At 33.4% G+C, this 24,983-nt stretch overlaps 4 protein-coding genes and 1 non-coding gene across 9 annotated transcripts; 1 reads left to right on the forward strand and 4 right to left on the reverse strand.

Moving 5' to 3' along the window:
* The first annotated feature begins 324 nt into the window (after positions 1-324).
* Positions 325-4,000, forward strand: CH1 (Pheophorbide a oxygenase family protein with Rieske 2Fe-2S domain-containing protein). 2 transcript variants are annotated; one of them, XM_022285826.2, is made up of 9 exons: positions 325-486; positions 978-1,208; positions 1,348-1,452; positions 1,628-1,903; positions 1,993-2,140; positions 2,243-2,427; positions 2,517-2,629; positions 2,946-3,240; positions 3,422-4,000. In XM_022285826.2, the coding sequence occupies exons 1-9, from the start codon at positions 409-411 to the stop codon at positions 3,590-3,592; spliced, it is 1,602 nt and encodes a 533-aa protein (XP_022141518.1). In that variant the 5' UTR covers positions 325-408; the 3' UTR covers positions 3,593-4,000. The 2 variants fall into 2 exon arrangements, with proteins under 2 accessions (XP_022141518.1, XP_022141519.1); XM_022285827.2 differs by lacking the exon at positions 325-486 and adding an exon at positions 585-608.
* A 101-nt stretch (positions 4,001-4,101) lies between these two features.
* On the reverse strand, positions 4,102-4,641 carry LOC111011876 (zinc-ribbon domain protein). The gene has a single exon (XM_022285828.2). The coding sequence runs from the start codon at positions 4,501-4,503 to the stop codon at positions 4,162-4,164; it is 342 nt and encodes a 113-aa protein (XP_022141520.1). The 5' UTR covers positions 4,504-4,641; the 3' UTR covers positions 4,102-4,161.
* Positions 4,642-4,836: 195 nt separating this feature from the next.
* LOC111011930 (uncharacterized) lies at positions 4,837-8,153 on the reverse strand. 3 transcript variants are annotated; one of them, XR_015790226.1, is made up of 3 exons: positions 7,341-8,152; positions 6,406-6,872; positions 4,837-5,692 (listed from the first exon to the last, which is right to left on the reverse strand). XR_015790226.1 is itself a non-coding variant. In XM_022285924.2 (2 exons), exon 1 carries the CDS (start codon positions 8,023-8,025, stop codon positions 7,345-7,347), a length of 681 nt encoding a protein of 226 aa, XP_022141616.1. In that variant the 5' UTR covers positions 8,026-8,153; the 3' UTR covers positions 4,929-6,872; positions 7,326-7,344. The 3 variants fall into 3 exon arrangements, 2 of the variants coding, with proteins under 2 accessions (XP_022141616.1, XP_022141617.1); XM_022285924.2 differs by having other exon boundaries at positions 4,929-6,872; positions 7,326-8,153; XM_022285925.2 differs by having other exon boundaries at positions 4,929-6,872.
* Positions 8,154-9,932: 1,779 nt separating this feature from the next.
* LOC111011978 (BTB/POZ domain-containing protein) lies at positions 9,933-12,508 on the reverse strand. 2 transcript variants are annotated; one of them, XM_022285982.2, is made up of 4 exons: positions 12,279-12,508; positions 12,032-12,177; positions 10,971-11,086; positions 9,933-10,716 (listed from the first exon to the last, which is right to left on the reverse strand). In XM_022285982.2, exons 1-4 carry the CDS (start codon positions 12,389-12,391, stop codon positions 10,111-10,113), a joined length of 981 nt encoding a protein of 326 aa, XP_022141674.1. In that variant the 5' UTR covers positions 12,392-12,508; the 3' UTR covers positions 9,933-10,110. The 2 variants fall into 2 exon arrangements, with proteins under 2 accessions (XP_022141674.1, XP_022141673.1); XM_022285981.2 differs by having other exon boundaries at positions 9,933-10,725.
* A 203-nt stretch (positions 12,509-12,711) lies between these two features.
* TRNAP-UGG (transfer RNA proline (anticodon UGG)) lies at positions 12,712-12,783 on the reverse strand. The gene has a single exon. It is a non-coding gene; the product is annotated as a tRNA-Pro (tRNA).
* Between the last annotated feature and the right edge of the window lie 12,200 nt (positions 12,784-24,983).

The raw sequence follows: 24,983 nt of genomic DNA on the forward strand, positions 1-24,983 counted from the left end.
GCTATTTGGATAACTAAATGGGTATAGATGGACGGTCTGGATTTAACTGTGAGATTGTGAGATCCAACTTTACATACTCGACGGGTGAGTTAACCGGACCCTCAAAGAAAGCCACGCAGTCGGATAGAGAAAGATATCTTCGCAATCCGAGCTGGCAGGATGACGGGGGCCCACTTGCCCGAGATACTCGCTCTCAGTAAATAGAAGCATGTGGAAGCTGAGCATGCCACGTGTAATCGCGAAGAGTCCACTATTTTCCACGTGGCAGAGTGTGGAAGGCCAGCTGAGATCGCGGAATATTACCACCTCTTATCGTCAAAAATCCCCAAACAAAACAAATCTCTCTCACCAAATTTCTCATTCTCCCCCTCTTTCTCTCCCTCGCTCTATTCTCACGGTTCAAACGCCATGGCCGTCGTAGCTGCGGCTGCAGCTCTCTCGTTGCCGATATCTTTCTCCAAATCACCGAAGCTTAATTTTAAGAAGGTGAGTGATTCTTTTCTTTTGTTTTTTCCCCCAATTTTTTGCTCTCAACCTCTTCCGAGTATAGAATTCTGTTCGATGGAAAAGAAGATTGGAAGAAGTCCATTTCAATGTACATTTTTCTGGTAATATGGCTGAAAATGTCCTATCAATGTTCATTGAGCTTAGTTTTCGTAATTGCTTTTGATTACTGGACTTGTGGCTGCTTCCGGTTCATACTTGTGGGCACTAGCTTTAGTTGCTGCAGGAGAGCTGTTGAGTGTTAAGTGAGTAATGGGATGAACTAACTGAATTGATCGCTTTCGGTAACCAACCGAAGACCAAAATATGTGGATTGGATGGGTATTTATTTGCAATTAGCGGTTTAATACAGCGTTCTTCTAAATTGAATTTTTGGCCCTGAGGTTCAAGATTTTCGTTTCTCCTTCTAGATTCCTTTGAATGTACGGTTTTGTGATAGTTACGATTTGATGTTGTGGACTGTTGAATTTCAGAGTGTGAGAGGATTTAGAGTGTTTGCTTTGTTTGGAGAGGAAGGAGCTATAGAGAGAAAGAGTGGTTGGGAAACGCTCTTTGACGTGGAAGATCCAAGAACAAAAGTTCCTCAATGTAAAGGGAAGTTCATAGATGTTAACCAAGCTCTAGAAGTGGCTAGATTTGACATTCAGTACTGTGATTGGCGAGCTCGGCAAGATGTTCTTGCAATCATGCTCCTACATGAAAAGGTTCCTTCAATCTCATGCTACTGCATTTATTTTTTCTATTGCTCTGTTACCAGTCGTTTCTTTCCAAGACTTCTATGGTTTATCTTTCTTCTCGAAACATGTTTTGTTCTGAAAATTCCTTGATTAAATATTGCTCTAGGTAGTGGAAGTCCTAAATCCTCTAGCTCGTGACTATAAGTCTATTGGAACAATGAAGAAGGAGCTGGCCGGATTACAAGACGAATTGGCAGAAGCTCATAGACAGGTCTGTAAAGTTTCTTGTCAATTCTTGTCACTCTCCAAGAATATATAGTCAGTTTTTTTCTAATTCATCAAGAAGAAGATGGACCAATGACTTTTAATTGTTGGTTCTTCGACCTGGTGAGGTGATTATTCTCCTATCTTTACCATTATCATGTTTGACCACCTATGAACAACAGGTTCATATATCTGAAGCACGGGTTAGCACTGCTTTAGATAAACTAGCTTACATGGAAGAATTGGTGAATGATAGGCTGTTACAAGACAGAAACACAGCGGAATTGGATACCCCATCTACCTCGCCTGGTACTTCAACACAGACTCTTGATTCTGTAAATAGAAGGGTGCCAAAGAAAAGTTTAAACGTATCAGGACCTGTCGAACCGTATCATCCTCGCTTGAAGAACTTCTGGTATCCTGTTGCTTTCTCCAGTGATCTGAAAGATGACATAATGGTAACTCTACAAATCACCCATCCAATATCTTTCAGAGTCGTCGTAGTACTTTGGGGGGTGCCCTCTTACTAGTTTATTCTCCTTTTCAGATCCCATTTGATTGTTTTGAAGAACCATGGGTTATTTTCCGTGGAAAGGATCGCAATCCTGGTTGCATACGAAACACATGTGCTCATAGGGCATGCCCTCTTGACCTTGGTTCTGTAAATGACGGTCGAGTCCAATGTGCTTACCATGGTTAGTGTTGATGAAAGAGTTATAGACTCGAAAACTCACGAGCTTCCCTGATTTAATAAAAACAGAAATTAAAGAATTATTTTCATTCGTTGAGAATTTCAGGTTGGGAATACTCAACAGATGGCAAGTGTGAGAAAATGCCATCAACGCGACTACGAAATGTGAAAATAAAATCGTTGCCATGTTTCGAGAAAGAAGGAATGATCTGGGTTTGGCCAGGTAATGATCCTCCAGCAGCCAACCTTCCTTCACTACAACCTCCTCCTGGTTTTCAAATCCATGCTGAGGTAATTGTTAGAAACACCCAGTTGCTTTTAGCAGTTGAGTTGTAAATGAAGAGTGTGCCTGAAATCTTCTGCTGAATTGTATGTGGCAGCTTGTCATTGAAATTCCAGTGGAGCATGGATTACTTCTAGATAACCTTCTGGATCTTGCTCATGCACCTTTCACTCATACTTCCACTTTTGCCAAAGGATGGAGCGTACCCAGGTACATTCTAGTCAATATCAAAATTTTCAAATGGGTGGTAGATGAATTTAGCTAAACCCCCAAGAAAGACTTCTTCTATGTGTTTTCCATACAAACCCTTTACCATTTTTGCTAGTTGCTTCAGATAGCAGACTAAAAGAAAGTGATCTTTCTTAATTTTGGGTGGAATAAGATTAGTTTTTTTTCATCCGCAAAGCAATTGGCATATCACATTTTGTTCCAACTCCAAGTAGTGCCTCAAAATGGATCATAAGTTATCAGTTAAGAAACCTATCAGAACTGACACCTTTTATCGCTCATGAATCCAACTCTACAGCTTGGTGAAATTCTTAACCCCCGCATCTGGGCTCCAAGGATACTGGGACCCGTACCCAATCGACATGGAGTTTCGACCGCCTTGTATGGTGCTCTCAACTATAGGAATCTCCAAGCCAGGAAAACTAGAAGGCCAAAGTACCAGGGAATGTTCAACACATCTTCATCAACTTCATGTGTGCTTACCTTCAACAAGACAGAAGACACGGCTACTGTATAGAATGTCTCTCGATTTTGCTCCCGTATTGAAGCAGATTCCTTTCATGCACTATCTTTGGAGACATTTTGCAGAACAGGTAAAATTATCGTCTCACAATGGAAAGACCAAACCAAATGTTCGTCCAGGACCTTCTTTTGAAAGCAGTTTTAAAAGCAAAACTAAACCAGGAATATATTTGACTAGTTTTAATGCTATTCACGATCGTATTATCCCATTTTTATCCAACTTCAAAGGCTTTCTTTGTGCTATTCATGCAGGTGTTGAATGAGGACTTGAGGCTTGTGATTGGCCAGCAAGAAAGAATGGTTAACGGAGCAAATATTTGGAACATGCCAGTTTCTTATGATAAGCTAGGCGTAAGATATAGGCTATGGAGAAATGCTGTAGAGGAAGGAGCAAAACAACTACCCTTCAGCAAATCAAATTGAAAAATATTCAAACTTTATTAACTTAAAAACACTTCTTAGGACCCAAAATAAACCCCCTTCCTTTTTAAACTTATAATTGGCGATGAACAGACCCATGAGGCTGAGACAAAACCAGCTCCCTTCCTTCAGCTTCCACTTCCTTTTGAAAAGTAACCCTCTCAGTTGGACTCAGCAGAAGCTGTAGAAGAAAATCAATTGGAAGCAGAGAGATGTTGGCTACACAATCCCCTTGTAAATTAGAAACTGCTACATAAATTTCAATCGGCTTTGCTCTGAAGTTCTTTCTGCTTTGCTTTTGGTGTTATTATTCTCCAGAGTTCACCCTCAGGATCATTGTTTTAGGCTTGTAAAACTACGAGTATGCTTCGATTACACATATGCGAAATAATAAAGATTTTCATTCTCCAATCTTCGATTCCTCCATTGATTCAAGCAAGTTATCATCCAAAAGAAGCAGATTTCAAGAACAATTAAGAGAATCAGACGCCATTTTTGAACTAGAAACGACGTGTAAATTGCAAAAGGACATAAGTTTGTAGGGTCTTATTGAGAATTCAAGGTTTTGAAATTTACAGAGAAGAGCCACAGAAAGGGCAGAAGCTGAAGTGGGGCTCCACTAATCGGTTACAGGAACGGCAACGAAGGTCCTTCGAGAGGGCGGCAGGCGTCGGCGGCAATTGATCGGACATTGGCGGCGGGGAGCACGACTGAGGGAAAAAAAGCTTGCAGTTGTTGCAGTGCATGAGTGGTTCTTTTCCGGGCCACCGCCACACCGGAAAAAAGAAGAGCTTCAGAACTTTCTCGTAGTCCACGAGATCGGCCGGCGAGTTGCAAATAATGCAGCGGCCGGCGCCGGATTTCAGGAGCTGGCGAACTTGTTGCTCTAACCCTCCGGCGAAGAAGAAGAACATTTTGTTTTGGGCTTAGGGATTTTTTTGGGGGCGATTCCTCCGTCTATTTGGAGGGAAGATGCGGTTTGATCGGTTGCACGAGAGTCTGGAGGTTTTGGAAGAGTTCCATCTACCTGTTAAACCGGTAGCCTGGTTTTTTTTTTTTTAATTTAAAATTTTTTTCTTCTTCTTCTTCTTCCTTTCATTTTCTCTTATTTACTGAGCATTTTGCCACTTTCTTACCTAAAATTTTATCTTCCTGATCATTTTGCACTTTCTTACCTGAATATATATATATTTTTAATATAACAAATGCGGCGGAGGATTCACTCTTGGTCTGAGATTTTAATAGGTTATTATTATTATTGTTCTTTTAAAAAATATATTTTAATAATGGAGTCGATGTAAGCAACCATTGATTACCTTTTTTTTTTCCCCAAAAATCTAAAACATATCAAAAATTTAAAAACATCTCTGTTTTTGTCCAAATTTTAACGGTGGCTAACGAAAGAGATGTGGTTAGTGTCTATCAAAGTTTTGTATTGTATATAAAAATCTTAAATTACATGTTTTAAAATTGAATAATTGTTAAAATTTTATGACCTAGGAGAAAATTCGGATTTTACTTGCTTCACTTGTGGTAAAAATGTCTCTTCAAGTCCTCTTGCTCTCTGGATGATTTCAAAATTTTGAGTATTTTTTTGTATTGAAATGAATATGTTTTTGTTAAGTTAAATAATTGCACAATAGAGAATTAAACTTATTATAATAATTGATACATGATGATTTTCTACCAAACTATGTTCAAAACTATATTCGAATTGATGTATTGACAAATTTGAAAAATAGTTGAAAATTTTTGTTTGATAGTTGGAAAGAAAAGGAAAATAAAAAAAATTTAGTAAAGGGTTGGGGACCATTTAAAACTAATTTCTAAAAGGTTAGGGATCAAAACTGTCACTTTTTATTCGGGACTTTTTACCCTAATTTTTTTCAATAGTGTGAAATCTAACCGTTCAAAATTTTAGTAGGATTTGTTAAAAGGGATTCATTTGAAATCCGATTTCAAATCCCCAAAATCCTGGGGGTAACAAACTGACTCTAAATAATAGATTCCTATTTTCTCTGTGAGAGGGAGGGTATGGATAGTGGTGTAGTGGGAGTGAGATTCGTAATGGTAGAGGAAACCTTCTTGCGCCAATGGGAGAATCTGAATTTAACAGAAGCAGAAGTTATGGATTGTCTGTGGACTCGCAAGAACACCAGATAGATTACTTAGAAAAGAAGTAGAACTTGGTGGTTTGCAAAATTTTAACATCACAGATAGATTAATCAAGTTCTTGTTTTCTTTGCTCTAACAAAATTGAAGGTAGGGTCAATGGGTGAAGAAACTTTAATACCCATCACTTATGAATTAACGAGAAGGATTTCAATGCTCTAATGGAGAAGCTGAGGACATGAAAAAATAATGGAATGCATATGACAGAAGGGAGATCACAGAAGAAGAAAGATTGGAAGATCTCAAGGGTCCCTTTTGAATAAGAACAATTATCCTTTTGATTTTCTTTTTGGTTTTCCTAATTTTGTAACATGTCTAAATGGGACTAACTGAAAGTTCTACTCATACCAATTAGCTTTTCTCTCATGTTTGTATCCTGTCAGTTTGTATTTGTATTCTTGCTATTTTTTGTAGCTCCAAGAAGAAATGACACCTATTTCATTTCAGCAGTATATGGTTGTAATTTTCCCCTCATTTAAGTAACTAAATTTTGTTCTCTGTACAAGAATTCCAAAACCCATTTCAAAATTTTGATCAAACTACTACCTTGGCTATATATCTAAGTAAAGGAAATACAGCCTCATTCTACCAAGCCTAGTTAATATTTGCCTCTTCAAGATAGAAATGTTATGATATGAACTCACCTCGCTATGTGTTGGCATAGACTTAGCTTCCTGCTCTCTCTGTATCTCGTCCAGTCATCTCCATTTTGCTGTCTGAATATCTGCAAATTTCCCTAGGCCCAAGCTTGTTCACAAGAAGACATTAACAACCCCTTTTCGTTTTTGCCAAAGATTGTTGAAACTCTTGGCTGGTTGCTTTCTCATCAAAATCTTCTCTGGTCGTGTAATTGTTGAAGTAGCGACAAACACTAAGGTTTCAGCAATACTTAGATCATTGTTAAACTTCTGTCCCATCCTCACTATCTGTTAGATTCTCAATGTCTCAATGTCAATGGAGTTTCAAGAACCAGTCCATCTTATTTTCCTGCTCCTCTGTATCAGCTATGTTAAAAACTGACAAAAGCTGGCTTAATTCCTCATCTTCAGTCATTGTATGGCTTCCTAATACTCAACAAGCTATATAACTATACACTGCCTGAGTTAGCTTCCTGCAGCAAATTGAATAACAAGTTCAGTAAGAATTCCAAAATAATTTGAATACTTTTTGTTGTTATTACTTGAACAATAAACCAGAAAATGGGACTGGGAGAGGGTGATAAGCAAAAAATTCTAGAGTCGTAGAACGTTTGAAATTGGAGCTTTTTCCATTCACTCAGTATAAAATGTGTCGTGTGCAGAAGTCCTAAAGCTATTGAACTATAAATTTGGATCCAATTTCTGCTAATTGAAGATGCTATCTATGTGGGATTCATGTGAAGCCCTCATCCACCACTGTGATTTTTGGCAGAGAGGGGAACATTTTCCAGCTAGGGTTCAATAATTTTCCTCAATTAGCTAAACTACAAAATGAATAATGGATGAAAAACCAATTCAATTCCGTATCAAAATTTTACAACGAATTTTCTGCGGGAAATTTGATTCTATCATGTAAAACCATTGACCTCTGAAAAATCTACCCGATCAGCTCAGTGGCAGTGCGTAGCGACACAACGGGCACAAATGACTCGTCTCCAGCCATTTGACGATACAGTCTCTGTGGTAAACATGAGAGCACGGCAATCGCGTAACTTCCATTCCGCTCATCAGTTCATCCAAGCATATCCTGCATTCTCCGATCAACAACTCCCGGCCGGCATCAATCTTCACCGTCTTCAAGGCTTCGATCGACGACTCACTCGCCGGACACGTCTTAAACGCCTGAGCCGATTCCCGCGAAATCCGCCCAATTTCCTCGCGTTCATCGTGCGGCGAGACGACCAAAACGGACACCGCCAGCGGAAGCATCCGACGGCCAGCATTAAGAGGATTGCATGCTATATCGGCCGCGACCGACAAGACGTCAGGAATCGCCGCGTCCAAGAAGTCTTGGGCGACGCCGGTGCCGGAGAAGACGGCGATCAGAATAGTGGAGGCGCGGGCAAAGAAGGCGTCGCAAGGAATCAAGAAGGAGGATAGAGACGAATTTAGGAGTGTGTGCGATGATTCTTGAGGGGAATTTGAGTGAAGAACATGGCGAAAGTGAAGATGGAGAAGGAAACAGTCGCAAGGAAGCAAGTGAGAATTGGAAATGGTAACATTATCGTGTTCTTCGTCTTCGTGAGGTTGCCAGACATGGTAGTCGTAGAGAGTATCCATGGCCATGCGCGATCAAAGTGAGGTCAAGAAGAACCAGAGAGCGGAGAGAGAAAGCGAGTGGGAGTTGATTTTCTGTTATTTAGTTTCGGGTGAAAAAGGGATTTATTTATAAATGTGGAAAAGAAGCCTATTGGAATTTGGGAGAAACAAGGCAGCGTTTGGATGGGTCACAAAACAAACGCTTTTTTTTTTTCTCTTTTTTTGTTCCTTTTAAATTAACTATTAAAAGAAAAGGCTAATTACAAAAATATCCATGAACCTTGAACATCTCTATTTTTTCAAGAGGTTCAATAGTGTCATTTACCTTTTTATACATGCTTCAAAAAATACCATTTGAGTAAATAATTTAGGAGGAGGTTGCTTATATTAGGTTTGAAAAGAGAGAAAATGTGGAAGAAACTATTATTTTTTAAAGAGAGACGACATAGTTGGGTAGACAATAGAGAGACAAACTCTCCTGACAATGGAAGAACAAGACTTTTAAAGTAAAATTGAAATCCATTAATTGTCATGTTAGTTACATATTTTGTCACGTCAACTTTTCGTATGAATATTTGTTCAAATGTATTTTTGAAATGTATATGAAAGGTCAAGGATAATATTAAAATTTTGAAAAGATAGAGGACTTTTTTAAACAAAGAGCAAAGTTGAGGGTATTTTTTGTAATTAAACCTAAAAATGGTAGTTTTCACTTTTCATACCAACCAATTATTATTTCCCATTCTTGTAGATTAAAGATGTTGATGATGAAAATCTATTCCAATTAAGTGAATTTTTAATATACTAATCAACAATACACTAGTAATCTTATTTTGACTAGATTTGAGGTGAGTTTAGGATGGTTTTTGGTTGATACCTCTATAACATATTCATATTGTATCGTTGAGGAGTGATTTCGAACAAATAAAAATACTTAAAACAAGTATTATTTTTGTATTTATTTTTAATTCTTAAATTTTTAAATATTTAGGCTCTTAAACTATTACGTTTTTTGATCTTAATCTCAACTTTAAATTTTGTATAAAAAATAATTTTAGGCTATGTTATTAATTTTAATAAAACAATTTTAGGTTATGTTGTTAATTTTAATAAAACAATCTTAATATATTTTAAAATCAATATATAGTCTATTAAATATGACTCTAAATATTTGTCTCCAAAATCATAACTTAACTTATTAAAACATATATTTTCAATAAAGAAAATCTGAGCTTCGAATCAACACTCTCAAAAGTTTTAATTATAGAGAGAGCTACATGAATGAACCGATACCACATTCGAATGACTGAGATCATGGAAGAATGGTCAAGAAAGACTTAAAAAGAATCTATAGTTACTACCTATATCAACAATGTACACCTTCCTTTTCGAGAACTTCCTATTCTAAGTAGTTTAGAACTTGACGGTGGTACAACCAGATCCCAGAAGAATGCCGGGACAAAGAGATACCAATCCGAATTTCGAATCCTAGGCCCGGGGCGTTATATATATTTATCTATCTACCTAGACATTTATGTATGTATCAAATAAATGAAGAAAATCAGGTATGAGTCACTATCTGGACAAGTTGACATCGACAGCAACCGAATGGGCAATTATTTACTGCAGAGTAATATCTGACAGACCACACCAAGAAGGAAAACTTCTGTGAGTGATTATTTTTTAAACAATTCCTTACTTTTTTAAAATAAAAGTTCAATAAAATTTTATTAAATTAACTATAATTTAACAGTTGCTTTTTAGTCTTTTTCCTCATTTTCATAAATAACTTCTAAACAAATTACAAGTTTTCTATAATCTCAACCTTCACAAATCCCTGAATTATAAGCCCTAAAAATAATTTCAGAAACAACCTATCAAAACAAACTCACAATTTTCATCAGCAAATCAGTTTATTTTGTGGATTTTCCAGCTGTAAGATAAAAAAACTGTAATTTGAACATATTGCATCAAGTCTGTAAAAACATAGAAGAACCATACCATCACCCTAGAAAAAAGGGGTTTACCAAAATGCCCTTTAGACATATATATACACATTTATGAATGTAAGTACAAGGCTGCTCACCTGGTGAGGATGAGAACTCATTGTTATTAAACTGGTTTCCATACTGTAAGCACTTCTTGGAACATCTCCATCATCAGTTCCCGGTCGGCTTGCCTGAAGAAGTTATTTATTTCATCTCTAATGTCGTAGACCTTCCCGAAATCGAACAGGTACGCCAAACATCCTTTCTTCAGTTTCTGCAGCTGGTAAAGCCATGCTTCTTGCAGTCTCTCGAGGACGTTCGCCGAGTTTATGTCTTCCAAGAGGCTCTCCTCGCAGGCATCTTTTAGGTCTTCGATAGCGTACTTGTTGGCTGCCCCGAGAAGTGACAGTCGATGCTTCCAAAAGTCTTCTTCTGTTATGGTTCCATACAGGTATCGTAACAGAGCCATACAGGCTTCTAGTGACATGTCTTCTATGAAGATGATGGAAGACTCTTTTTCCTTGAGATTGTGAAGGAACATGCTCTTGAACACCGGAGAACTGGCCGATAAAATGGCTTTGTGAGCTCGTAAAGTGCCATCGACGGTGTTGATGGTGACATCAGCATGGATAGACTCGTCCAGCATGCGAGAGAGGCATTTAAGAGTGCTTTGAGATGATACAGATTGCATTATTCCATCCATGGGCCAAATAGAATTGGCTTCTCCTCCCTTCAAACCCTTTCAGATTCAACTGTTAGATAAACTATGGCTAGCAAATGTAGTTTCTATAAGAAATCTGAAAATGGCCGGTCACACTCAAAATTACACGGATGAAGAGACAGATTTTCGAACAATTCAAGAATTCAGGTCGACATTCTCGACCTTTTGCTACTGTCAGAATTTCTAGAAATTTATTGCAAAGAAATGGGCATCAAACGACAAATTGAAGTTAAATCAAATCCACCTCTCAAGATGACACTCACATTCACAGGGCAGATCTTCAAGTCAAGGAACTCGACATCAACAATAAAGCGACCATGGAAGGTTGAATCAACAGGCCAAACAAAGTCTTCGCTTGTCCGAAGAAGTCTTTCATGAACTGCAGGAAGAAAATTGCAGTTCATCAACTGTATATGAAAACCGAGTAATTCAAGAATCATCAAAAATCATGCCATTTGACCAAAAAAGAGAAGCTCAAGATTTGAAAATCGTAGTTGGGCCAAAGGCTCCAAGTGGTCTAAACTAAACAACAGCTTTCTCATAAAAATAAGTCGATTAGATATGATATTTTGCATTGGCTACATTGTGTGCACTCCCACACTGAAGAAAAAAAGGTTGCAAAGCAAACCACATTTTCCCACTAGATTAGTTTCATTTTCTCATCCGAAAAAGAGAAGCTAATGAATTAGCAGAAGTATAAAGAGTATTATATTATATGTAGGACACCCACATAGGAAATGGCTAAAAAAATAAGAACAAATTATTACAAATAGTTATAATATGGTAAAATTTTATGTAATTACAAAAAATATTGCTAATTATTTTAACTTTTTGCCAATATTCTCAATACTTTTAAATGCTATTAAACATTTATTGAGTTATAACAAATTAAAACATGGTACCAAATATCTAATTTATTTGATGAAATATACAAGTTGTTAATTGCTTCCCATGTATTATTTAACGATATGATTTATGAATCCTAATGAACAATTTACGAAATAATTATTGAAAATTATTTAATGATTTTATATATAAATATTTTTTTTTGTAAATTATGAGAGTACATGCAACGGTTCCAATGTAAATTGTCATTTCTAAAATACACCTTATTCACTGACACTTCAATAAAAGTTAATAACAAAGCAAAAAAATAATGAAGAAAAACAGAGGAACTTCCAAATTGCTTGTCTAGCTCTAAGTATTCTTCCATCTCCTTCCCCTTTCCTCAGTGAATACGGCTTCAAAATTCTCAATCACAACATGCAAAGCTCAAAAGTAAACAGGCAATATCAGAATCAGCCAAGTGGACAAGAACACATACTGGGAGAAACATAAGGTCTACGGTTAGGTCCAACGCTAGAGACTCGAAGAATAAACCGAGCAATTGGAGGTTGCTCCTTCGAGATCTTCGACGGCTCAGGGAATAAACGAATGTGCAGGTATCGACTCTTCTCGACCGACAAATGCCTGAAATCCAGTACATAAATTCAAGAACAAGCTAAGATTCACCTACAATTGGAGTTCTTCTAATCCGAACAAAATCAAATGAAGCGTCGAAAGAAGAGTACCAATTCCAGATTCCGACCTTGAAAGGATCGGATTTCTTGAAGTTGCAAGGTCCAAGGCAGTCGATCCTCCATTGCGCTAACCTCGAAATTGTATCTACCCTAGAATCCGCCATGGCTCTCTCTCTGCAGCTCGTTTGCACTCCACGATAGAGATGAACGAGAAAATGGACGACTTAAAAAGGGACAGACTACTGGCCAAGTACTTCACGACTAAGCTTTTCAACTCGATTTACGAAAGTTTTTCAAAAAGAAAAAGAAAAAATCGCTGACTTTTGTTCTTACTGATGATTTCCCACCGCGCGCTGCAGAAGGCTTCATTAGCTGGGCCGAGAAATGGGCCGTTGGATCCAGTATTGGACTTCGAGATCGAAATGATTGGGCCTGAAATCAGCCCTTTGGAGCAAAAGAATAAATATAAAAAGTTGTTAAATATGGGGCATTCCGAGAATCGAACTCGGGACCACTCGCACCCAAAGCGAGAATCATACCACTAGACCAAATGCCCGGTTTGCTTGAGAATGGTTACACAATTAATAAGGATACATAATTTCTTGTGAGCCATTTTGGGCCGGCCCTTCCCAATTTTGCACTTGTCAAGCCCATTTAATTGTTTCCTTGTTTCCTTGGGGAAGTTTAAATAATAATAATAATAAACATAGATTAAATTTAATCAAATAATGTTGTAGGATTTAAATAGTATTTTTAATTTTTTTTTCTCCTTCAAAAACCAAATAAGACATTCTTTAGATTTTACCGAAGAAACTAAAATATTTCATGCCAACGGCCACTCACATTAACCTATACACTAAATTTTCATTACTTCCTTTATAGCTAATAATTTTAGTTATTTCTAGGATTATCAATTGAATTACTTATAATCAAATCGAGATTAGGAGTAGTAACAATTATTTTTTTAAAAAAATTGAAATAGCTCAAAATCCAACCTACTATTCAAAGGACAAAAGTCAGTCTCACAACCTCTAAAATCATTACAATTGCAACTGATTTTAATGGGAAGCCACAATGAAAAGACACAGAAGAAGTGTGTCAATTAGAAATGAGATGCTAGTATATAAACGTGAACAACATCTTCGTTCATACCAAGTTTTTTTAAGTAAAGTTGAAAAAGATTAAGAATAATTGTAATTGGACCTTTTTTTTTTTAGATATCTCTCATTATCCATCCAAATAGATAGCATCATATCACAATAAATATATGGATAGTTTTGCTATCTCAAATATTGAAAAGTTTGATATTGATATTTAAAAACTTCTACGGACCAATAAAAAAAAAGTTGATTAGAGCAACAAAGGATGCTAGGTATATATAAATGACCAGCATCTTCATCAATAAGTCCAAAAGTAAAACGGTATGAATTAAGATCCAAATAGATAACATCATACCACAATAAAAATATGAATAGATTCATTATCTCAAATATTGAAATGTTTGATTGATATTAAAAACATTTCTATGGACCCTACTATAGGAGCGGAAAAACAAGAGCAATAATAAAGGATGCCAGATATATAAAGACATACAAGACTATTAAAATTAAAAAATAAAACGATATAAATTGAGATTCAAAGGGATAACATCGTACCACAATAAAGATATAGATCAACTCATTATCCAAAATATTGAAAGTATTTCTACGGACCAACTGGAAGCGGAGAAAAAAAAAGGTTGATGAGAGCGAGGAAGGAAAGGACAGGACAGGGCAATTTCCACGTTTGGATATTAACAAACCCAAAATTGATAGCCCCATTCGTATGGCGCATGGCTGTGCTTCTGCAGAGGAACACGCCTAGTGATGTTGATTTCACAACCTACAATTATAGGTTTTGATTTAATTTCTCTAGCTCTTCGTCTCGAGGACCACCAATCTTTGCTGTATGGCTCCAATGAAATTTGTTAATGACCTTGAAAAAAGTTTGTTGAGGTAGGAATTTGGTTCTAGTTTTCGGTAGCTTTTGTGAATAGTTGTGCATAAAAATAAATCTGCACATCGATGTGGTGTTAAACTCACTACACTCTCATGAGTAAGTTAACAAAAAGTTTCGGTGCAAGAAGCTAGAAGTTGGGTTATGAGTGCATACCTCACCCAAGTCTCTCCTCTTTATTTATAGAAGGAGTCTCCTTGGATTGGTTCGAGTGGACTGGTTTGACCAAGTTCGATCGGCTCTAGTCTAGTCTGGTTGGATGGTTTGGCTTAGAGAATTTGACCGAGTGGTTTGACCCATGTCGCTTTCCTAACTCCATTTCGTAAGATTTTGATAGACAATTTCACCTATAACAAAAATTATAATATATTTATTTGTCAACTTGAGTATAATTTGATAGTCGAGGCCTTGTTTGATAACCGATTTACTTGTTGTTTTCTATTTTTGAAAATTAAGTTTACAACTTCCTCCTCTGTATTCTTTATTATCAATTTTTTAAAAAGATTTTAAAAATCTAAGTCAAATTTTAGAAAATAAAAAATAGTTTCTAAAAACTTGTATTTTATTTTAAATTTTGGCAAAGATGTGTTGTGAAAATATTAGAACAATGTAGTAAAGAAATAATGAGCATAATTTTTAAAAACATAGATTAGAAAAAATGATATAGTTATTAAATGAAGCGTGAGTCATCAATAATTTGTTGGAGTTTGAGTTCCGAATTTTCATACGCCCGACTTTTCGCAAAAATATAAAGTTAATTTTTATTTGAGAATTTAAATTCCTAGACAAATCATTAAATATAAATTATTTTAACTTCGACAAAAGGTCATTTATTTTTTGTGAATGTTAATGTTTTGTTTCCTTATCGGTTGTTTCATTTTCATTTATTAGCTTCACACTTTTTAGTTTTAGTCTTTTTTTCCTGTCGGTGGGAGTTATATTATTCACTCACAATTCTCTCTTTTTATTTGTTTTTTTAAATATATTAAATCAATTTATTGAATCAAATTGTCATAAAAATAAATTATTGAATCAAATCCTAATTAATGATTGACAAGAGGCTGATAGCTTTGTTATTTGATTAATTTGCGCTCTTTTTATATTTCAAGATTCACATTATAAGTTTTCAAGATGGTTTTTTTTTTCTTACCTAATTTAGGTTAAGTGAATAAGAATGGTTTGAATGGTAAACAGAAGAGTGTGATTAACTATCTAAATAATTTAGAGTTGTTTTTAAATATTTAAAAAATGTTAATTTTTCCTTTTGTATATGGCATCGAGATAGATAGTTTGCTGCGTTTCATTTATAAAATGAAAATGATGTGAATAATATTTGGCTCCTCAACAATGAGGAGAAATCTTTATCCTTCCCACCGTTAAATATTTAACCACTCATTATTATTTTAAAAAAAATTTGTTTATGTCTTTTCTTTATGAATTGTCAAATATTTAACTGTGAGGAGAACAAAGTTCCTATTTATTATCGAGGAGTCAAATATTTTTCCAAATATGATTTTATCAAAATTTAATAAGCAGAATTGAGTACCATAAAACTCTTTCTTCTACCAACTTTATAAAGAATGAAAAAAAAAACCTTTCTTTAGAATTCTTAGAAGTATAAGTTCAAGTGACGAAATGTTGGATTTGTAAAATGTGCAAATAAAGTCTTATATTAGTTAGAAAAGAGATTAATTCACGATATATAGATGAGGAGAATAATCCACATTGATAGAAAGTGAAAATCAAAAGCAATATGTGAGCTTTATGTTAAAGCAGACAACATCATACTATTATAGATGATATGAAATTTAAAGATTATTGGTTAATGAGGTAGATTAATAAGAATTTGTAATTCATGGAATTTTTACATCAATGTTTCTTAGCTGTAATAGTTTACATTTCTGTTTCTTAGTTGTAATAGTAAGAACAAGAAAGATCCTCACCTATTAGAACACTAGTATTTTTTTTAATTCAACACGAAACAGATAGATCACTTGAACCATCGTGATGATTGGGAAGCGTGTGACTTCTGACTATCTAAGAAATCAAATTAAGTTGGTGCTGATCCAATCCAAGACGTCTCTCGAGAAGGGGACCCTTTAGCTTACAATTTTCGGAAAATTTAACGTAACAGTCTATCCTTTAATTGGCGATGGCGTGGGAAGGGAAATTGATGGCTGCGGTGACAGCCGGGTGACAGACGCACAATTCCCTTTCCAATATGATCCATTCTCATTACTCACCTCTCTCTTCCGACCAAATTTTATTTAAAATAATAATAATAATAATTTGGATATAGTAATGAAATTATGATTTTGTGGTGGTTATCACTCATTTATGGTTATACAGTGGTAGTCTATATCAGCAAAGAGTACAACACGTGGAGATGAGAGATTAAATTTACAATTTTTTGGTTGGAGATATATATCAATTATCGTTGAGTTATGCTCGCTTTGGTCCAAATACGTGTATTATTATTAGAGGTGTCCATCAATTATATTATTTATTACCTATATATAGTTTATTATTGACAAATGTTTATCGATAATATAATTTATCACTTATGTTTGGCATAGAGTAACATACCTGGGTAGTGGTTTATCCAACCTTTTTTTATAGGTGATCGGTGTTGAATTGGCTGATAAGAGAGGACAAGATTTTCTCCCTCGATTGCAGGCTTAGCAAAAATTTATGTTAGGTTCTTTATCTTTTTAATATAGGATCATTAATATATCTCCTCGAGATAATGCATCTTTTGGATTCACTAATTTTGGATCCCATTTTTGAACTAAATGTTTGTTTGAACTTTTTGAGCTCTAATACCATATCAATATTCATGAAGTTTCATCTCAAAACCAATTAGTTATAAAAGAAGTTGTTTCTTATCATCTATCAATGATATAGTTTATCACCAATATAATCTATCGAAAGATGTTCATTAACGATCTAGTCTACCAGTGATATAATCTATCACGAATGCATCAATAAGATATTTTAAGGTTATTTTAGTCTTTTTCATTACTATATTTGCGAATTCAGAATGTTGTACCAATATTTATAATTAATTAAACTTGTTTCATCAGGATTAGAGACGATTTTGTATGCTTAACCTTTCTATATTTTACAGATTCTTGGATGATTAAATAAATGGCGGGTGCTGGTCGCTGTGGATGTGGATGCGGTGACAGAGTGATTGAACGAACAATACCCACGAATTTCTTATCCAGTCAAAAGCATGAACCCAGAAAAAGAAAAAGATACAAAAAATTACCAAACATTTTTCATAGTAATTTTAACTAAATAGACAACTTTTCCTACTGCGAATTTAGTGTTATTTAACTTTAATTTTTGTCTAATAAATTTCTATGTTTAAAGTTAAGATTTTAAATATAGTCTAATTGATCTCTAAATTAAAAAAAATAAATGAAACTTTCAGTTTCATGTCTAACCGTCTTTGAACTATACAACATTTTAAAATACACAAGCCTATTAAACACAAAATTGAAAGTTTAAGTTTTTTTAGATACAAAATTTTATTTTATGTCTAATATATTCATTAATTTTAAAAGATATTGAATAGGTTAGGAATCTATTGGACGCAAAAATTAAAGCTTAAAAACGGCCCACTAAACATAAATTTGAAAGTTTTAGGGACTAAACTTGTAATTTAACCCAATAAATTTTATTGAATTAATAAAAATTTTCTTATTAATTAAATATTATAAAAATATACCAATAAAATAGCTTATCCTTTTCCTCAAATTTGATTTAGGACCACTTATTATTATTATTATTATTATTATTATTATTATTATTATTATTATTATTATTTGTTCCAACTATGAACTCATTACCAATCAAGCTAGATCAATAACACTCAAATGCAATGTTTGGAATAAAAAAGGCAAACATTCATCATCAGTGAGGTGGGGACTCTCCACCTTTTTTTCTTTCCTCTTTTTCCACATTGATTTTATTTCCCCAACCTCATCTCATAGTAATTTTGGCAATCTTTCATATAAGTCTCAAATTAAAGTCTAGATGAAAAAACACATGGGTTAAGTGGAATAAAATATTTCTTCGATATCAATAAGAAGTTAATTAATCTATATTTTCATTGTTGTAAAAATATAAAAAATGTCAACAAAATATCATTTTTGTTATGAACATAAATACTAATAATGAAAATGTATTATAATTTGTTGATATATTAAAACTTGATAAAATCTAAAATTGTAGATTAAAGAGGTACCAAAACATTAGAAATTGAACCAATTTGAATTTCATCAAAAAGCAATAATTCACCTATAAATATTAGTTTTAGACATTTCAAAAGAAAAATTAAATAAAGAAACACTTGAAAGAAGTCCCTTATCAAACATTTCTTAATCAGACTAATCAATCAAAATAGAGTCGTTAGATCATGTCATCTAATATAACCTTTTTTTTTCTTATAATTTAGGAACTCACATAAATATAGCAGTAGGAATTAAATTTATAATTTAACCTCCCACGAAAAACTTGTATTAAAAACTATTCAATTATATTTTAAAATATAAATAATTTATATATATATTCTTTTTCGAGACATTCTGGGGACTTGAACTTATATTTCAAATAATAACACTAAAACTTTTTGCGACTATGCCAACATCCATGGGCGTAAATAATTTATAGTTGAGTTCATATATTTCTAAAAGTTTAATAAAACCAGAATCGAAACAACCTAGGATTTAGTAGTATAATGTAAATTGAAACCAGAATAACTGTAACAACAGAAAAGTTTTCCTCAGCCATAACATTATCAATGGGCGATTCTCTCTCCTAGGCCAGTTACAGAAAACATAGACAAAATATATATTAATTAATCTGTATATATTTTTTTAATTGAAGAATATAACTTTTGAAGGGCCGTTTGTTTTTTGGAATGTAATGGTTTGAGTAATGGTTGAAATCTCAAATGTCCAAAATTTTAGATGTCCGAAATTTAAGATTGCGACATTTTTTTGTAAGAAAATTTATAAAGATATATCTCGGAATATTTTGACAACTATGTTTATTTTGCAAGATTTATTCGTGGAAATATTGTAATGTTCTAAAAATACCCTTATAAGTTATCATATAATTTATATGTTAAATTTACTATTATTTGAATTCATATATTATATTTTTATGTCAATTTTTAGTTTATGTTTTGTGACTATTGGAATAGTAAACTAAACGAAAGATTGCACACTAGATTTGAATTAAATATAAACTATGATATTATACCATTAACTAATGTTTATTTTATATCTACGCTCAATTTCTCACGCATAACAATAATTTTAGTTTCTAAACTTTCAAAGTTTGGTGTAATAGATTTTAGTGTCATTTGTTAACCATTTTGTTCTTAGTTTTCTATCTTTAAAAAATTATGATTGCATCCCTATCATTTTATTAATCAACTTCTCGAAACATATTTAAATTCTTAGTCATAAAATTAGAAAGCAAAAACAAGTTTTTGAAAAATACTTTCTTTAGTTATCAAAATTAACAAAACAACAAAGGTGAAAGTAATATTTCATAGTTTAATTTTTGAAAACAAAAAACAAAAAATGAAATAGTTATCAAATGGAGTTTAAAGTTTTAATATTATGTATTTTAATAGGTTGTTGAACTTTAAAATTTGTTTAATAAATTTTTGAACTTTCAATTTTATATTAAATAACTGATATATTAGACATTAAAAAAAATAATCCTACTGAACAATTAATTTTTAAAGTTTAGGTAAGATATAATACCAGGACCTCTAAATATATACTTTTAAAGTTTATAATTTATTAGATATAATTAATCTTAAAAGTTCTAGGATCAAAACTTGTAATTTAATCCAAAAAAAACAAACCTATCTATTTCACACAACTCATATCCAATATATTTAAGAGATGGCTAATAAGGATAACTTAATTAGCCCATTCAATTGCATAGCCTTTACACAACAATAATTAATTACATGCTGCAAACTCAAAATTGGAGTTAACAATTCAAACACAAAATACATAAAATTGAAAATTTATTTTTTAGAGTTCAACCATTATGAAGGTGTGAGAGACGTGGATTTCAATTTTCACAAAGTTAAGTAATATCTTGAACAATTCAGCTATGCTCATGTCAATAATAAATCTTTAAAATTATTAAATTGAGTGATAGCGATGAAGTAGTTCTATCAATTTCATGAGGTTGACTTTACCATCACATCTCTTCTTCCTACACAAGTGAACCTATAACTTAAATAAAGTTAATAAATATCAATCAATTATCTCATTTTCCTGACATATTGTTAGCCTACAAAATGCGTCCCTTCAAAATTCCGAAATAATATAATTGTTTATGCAAAGATTTGCACAACAGTGTGTTTCTGGTTGTAGCTCGAACCCGGCCTTCGGACCGATCTGACCACTCGGGCGGACCTGCACAGAAAGGTGAGCACTCCGACGATCAAGTCAGTATAGGTCGGATTCCAAGTCTAGTTCGAAGCCAGAAATCATCGTACCTGATCGGGGAGTGAGGTCCCCTACTTATGGGTGGTGGTCCCGCTAATCTAGCGACTGTTACATTCGGTAATCTCGGGACCGTCGGTTACATCCGGTAATCTCGGGACCGACGGTTACGCCCGATAATCACGCCGCAGACAGTTGCGCATCTCGGCCCATACCGAGCTCCCCGGTGGGTCGGACCTGAGCCGGGCTCACCTTGGCCCTCACACTTGGCATTTGTCGGCGTTGGTGGCGGCCATCTCGGTCTTCCGAGCTGGGCGTGATTCATGAGTCATCTTGGGGCACCAATAGGGGTCTTCCACGTGTCCCGAGTATACCCTTCCCCAAACAATAATTAAAAAGAAGAAAAAAAAGAACAATTACAAGTTTTTCCCACCTGGTACGATTGTTATTTTTTTTAGTTCAACAAAAGTGGAAATTGAACTGCTGACCTTTAAAATGGTAATAGATATTCTATCCACTGAATGCTCTTGCCTTTAGGCCCGCCCACTACCAACCTCAACATGTCGGGATATCCGGACACCCACCTAGCACCCGCTTCACTTACACTGCAGACGACTCTCCTGTGGTTCCATTCCTTCTTACTTGACTTCTGGGTCAACCCAACCCGAATAGGAAGAAGAGGGTCAGCCAAACTGCGGTCCACTTTGTACATTTGCTGAAGCAGACCCTTTGTATAGGGCATTTTTGAAAAGGGAAGGGAACAACTCACCGAAGGAGGCTGGCAGTAGGAATGAAGGAGGCGGGAAGCTACCGCTTCTAGAATGCAAGCAATTTAACAAGATTTCACGGAAGTGAACCCGACGCGAAGTTAGTGAAACCTGAGCAGAGGTATGCCCAGCGCGCGGAGGATCCGTTGAGACTTTCTCTTGTCTCGGTAGGGAACTGTTATCACTCAGATTATTCTTGATAATTCTAATATATTATTATTGATACCACCCATTTGAATTGTAGTGAAAAATTTAACTAATTTATTTAATTGATTACTATTACTTAAAAAGTGCTTGTAACTATATATATAACTAACCAAGCCAATCATAATTTTATTGGATCAATATTATTTGCCTCAAATTAATATATATTTGAACAAATATTAGTTATTAAGTTTTAAGGTTCCATCGATATAATAATATTTCAAATAGATTACTACATAAATAAGTCTAAGAGAAGATATATGAGGTCGACAGAAAAGTTATATCGTTATAAAATAAAATGTTGGAAGAGACCATTTTAAATTTACTTTCACGATATAAATAATTTAAATAATAATAATAATAATATATTTAATGAATAGTTTTTTTTTTGGTACAAACATGGGGTAGGGATCGAACTCACAACCTTTTGGTTGAAAATATATGTCAATTACCACTGAACTAAGCTCACTTTGATATTGAGGGGAGAACAAACACTAAACCAGAAAAATTGTTCATGGATTGATTGGGTTTAATTAAAGTTAATGAATTGATTGGAGGATTAATTCATGTTAACACAAAATTGCAAAATGGGTCCAAAAGCAATGACAAGATCTCTCAATGGTTTGTGGCAATTTTATTTTTTATTTTCTGAAAAGAATTCTTTGTGGCATTGATGAGAGATTTTGGACGCTAATAATATTCATTGTTCGCCCACTTTTGATGGGAGATTCATTTATTTTTTGAAAAAAATAAAATATATTTACATTAATTCAAAAATTAAAATTATAGTCTTAGTGAATTCGAATATATAAACTCGGATAGATAAGATAAATATTACTATATTAAAAGTTATGGTTTTAACCTCACAACTTCGTAATTGTTGAACCGAAAAATAAAAAGGAAATTATATGCTCAAATTCTATCCTGTATACACCAATATGAAGTTGGAATAATTCAATATAAACTTTGAGTTGGAAAAGATAATAATTAATAACTAATTATGAGGAGGCGATTAGCATGTTTCCTTATGTTCCCAAATTATATTTAATAAAAGTTTTGAAAAATTTTAATTTGGTCTTTTCTTTTTTTTTTTATTCTTAGTCAAATTTTACACCTATAAATACAATATTGAAAGTTTAGATACCAATTGGTCACCTTTCTTTTAATATACAAATAGGTCGGGTAGAAGATTCGAACCTCTTGATTAGAGATAGATGCTAATTACGGTTGAGTTAAGCCTATGTTAGTAGCGTCAATCTGTGACTTTTAAAGTATAGAAACTTGTTAGACTCCACCTTTGAAATATCCCAAAACTAAATGTTCATTGACCTATCATATATAAAATTGAAAAGATAATTAGAAAATATAAAATTAAAAGTTTAAAAGACCCATTTAGTAATTTCAAAAAATATAAATCCACGAAAATTTTGAAATGTTCCACTATTCAACGTTACGCACCACAGTGTCAACAGAAACAAGCTCATGCTTTTTTTTTCCTGAAATTTCGTGACAGCGTCAAGGCGCTATGCTTTGGAACCTGTTTTCCGTCTCTTTCTACTTTTCTTCCATTAATCCGAACAGAATTATGTTCAGTCGGGTCCACGTTAATAGTTGAAGAAATTGTAATCTAATGTAAATTATGTATGAATATAAGTTGAAGAATAAACTTTTTATTTAATTGAAGTGGGAAAAAATCCCGATATTATGTATCTGAGCTGTGGCATTTATAAGCATGCGCGCAGCCTTCGAGTATGGATATGCTTTTGTTGACTAAGTTTGTTTCCAATTAATAAACAAACACTTTCAGTTTAAAAACCGTGTCATTGATCTCATACTGATGAGAGCCAGATGTCATGATCTCCTCATCTTTTTTAACTAATTAATTAAAAAATTCTATGGTCCATTTTAATCTTAGTGCTTCCTAAAAAAAATTATAATAATAAAGAAAAAATAATCTTAGTATAATAAAACCCTTGCCATCGACTTTAATCTATACTTTGTAATCAAATTCAAAGTAATCCTTTTGAATTGACAAATGATATTTACAAACGTTATATATTGAATATTTTATATTAAATTTCAATGTTACCCTATCTCCTTAATTATACTTTTAATGAAATTTATATATACTCTTATTTTTATGTTTATTTTAATAAAAGGACGTAATAGAAAAGACTCAATTGAAAATTTTGAAATACAAAATTGCAACATTGATAATAGGTGTCTTGTCTATATTGTTCAAAATGAGATAAATAGCACGGAAGATACAAAATTGCAAGATATAGTTCTATTACTATTTCAAAAGTGGATCCTCCACGTTACAATTGTAAAACTCAAAATAAATAATAATTATAAAAGATAACATTAAAATTTCTTAGGTAATTTTACAGATATATATCAATGATATTTCATCTTCCTGTCAAAATCTTGAATTATAATAACTTAAAAGAGTAAAATACATTTTCTTGTCTTTAAAATGGACATTTATTAGAATTTGGATTAGTTTGTAAATTTAGAAATTGGTTTTTTAACTGCATAGAACTTATGACTAGCTATTTATATACTTATTGATTAATGAAAATAGCAAGTTTATTTACTCCTACGTTCTAATAACATTTTTTGTATCTAAAGTTTGAAAAATAGTTTTAAAGGGTTTTTGAGCTTCTTTTGTAGTTAATTGACTAAAATTTAAATAACATAACAATTAAGTCGTTGATTATATTATTGATTTGACAAAATATATTAATTAAATAATATATTTATGGGTGATTGTACTTTCTCTTTCCTCCCTTCGTCCCTTTATAAGTTTCACTCCCATCTCCTCGCGGCGCTGCCCTTTTGAAAATTCCAAAAGTATAAAAAAAAAAAAAAATAGAAAAGCATCCAAACATGTGTCCGTAAAAGAAAAAGACCTTCAAACCACATATCAATTTTAGTTAATGTACGAAATATTTAAATCCTAGAAGAATAATACTTTCTATATATATGTATATTTTAAATGATGTCAAAGTGTAGAATAAGAAATAATCTTTTTTATCAATGTTTTTTTAAAAAAATAAACAAAGAAATGATTCGATGAAGAACATGATACCAAAAGTCGAACTTTATATATATATATATATATATATATATATAGTATTAAAAAAAACTAATTATTTAAATACAATTATTTCAAAAGTAATTATAAAATATTGGAATTTTAATTTGGACAAAGTAAAATCATCTAAGGAAGAGACGACCTACAAATTTTAAACATATCTTTGGTTTAGTATAATGACTATATTTTCATATTGTCAACTCCTGTCTAG

The sequence above is a fragment of the Momordica charantia genome, assembly GCF_013281855.1.
Source record: "Momordica charantia cultivar OHB3-1 chromosome 4 unlocalized genomic scaffold, Mcharantia_2.0 BLBB01000004.1, whole genome shotgun sequence".
NCBI lineage: Eukaryota > Viridiplantae > Streptophyta > Magnoliopsida > Cucurbitales > Cucurbitaceae > Momordica > Momordica charantia.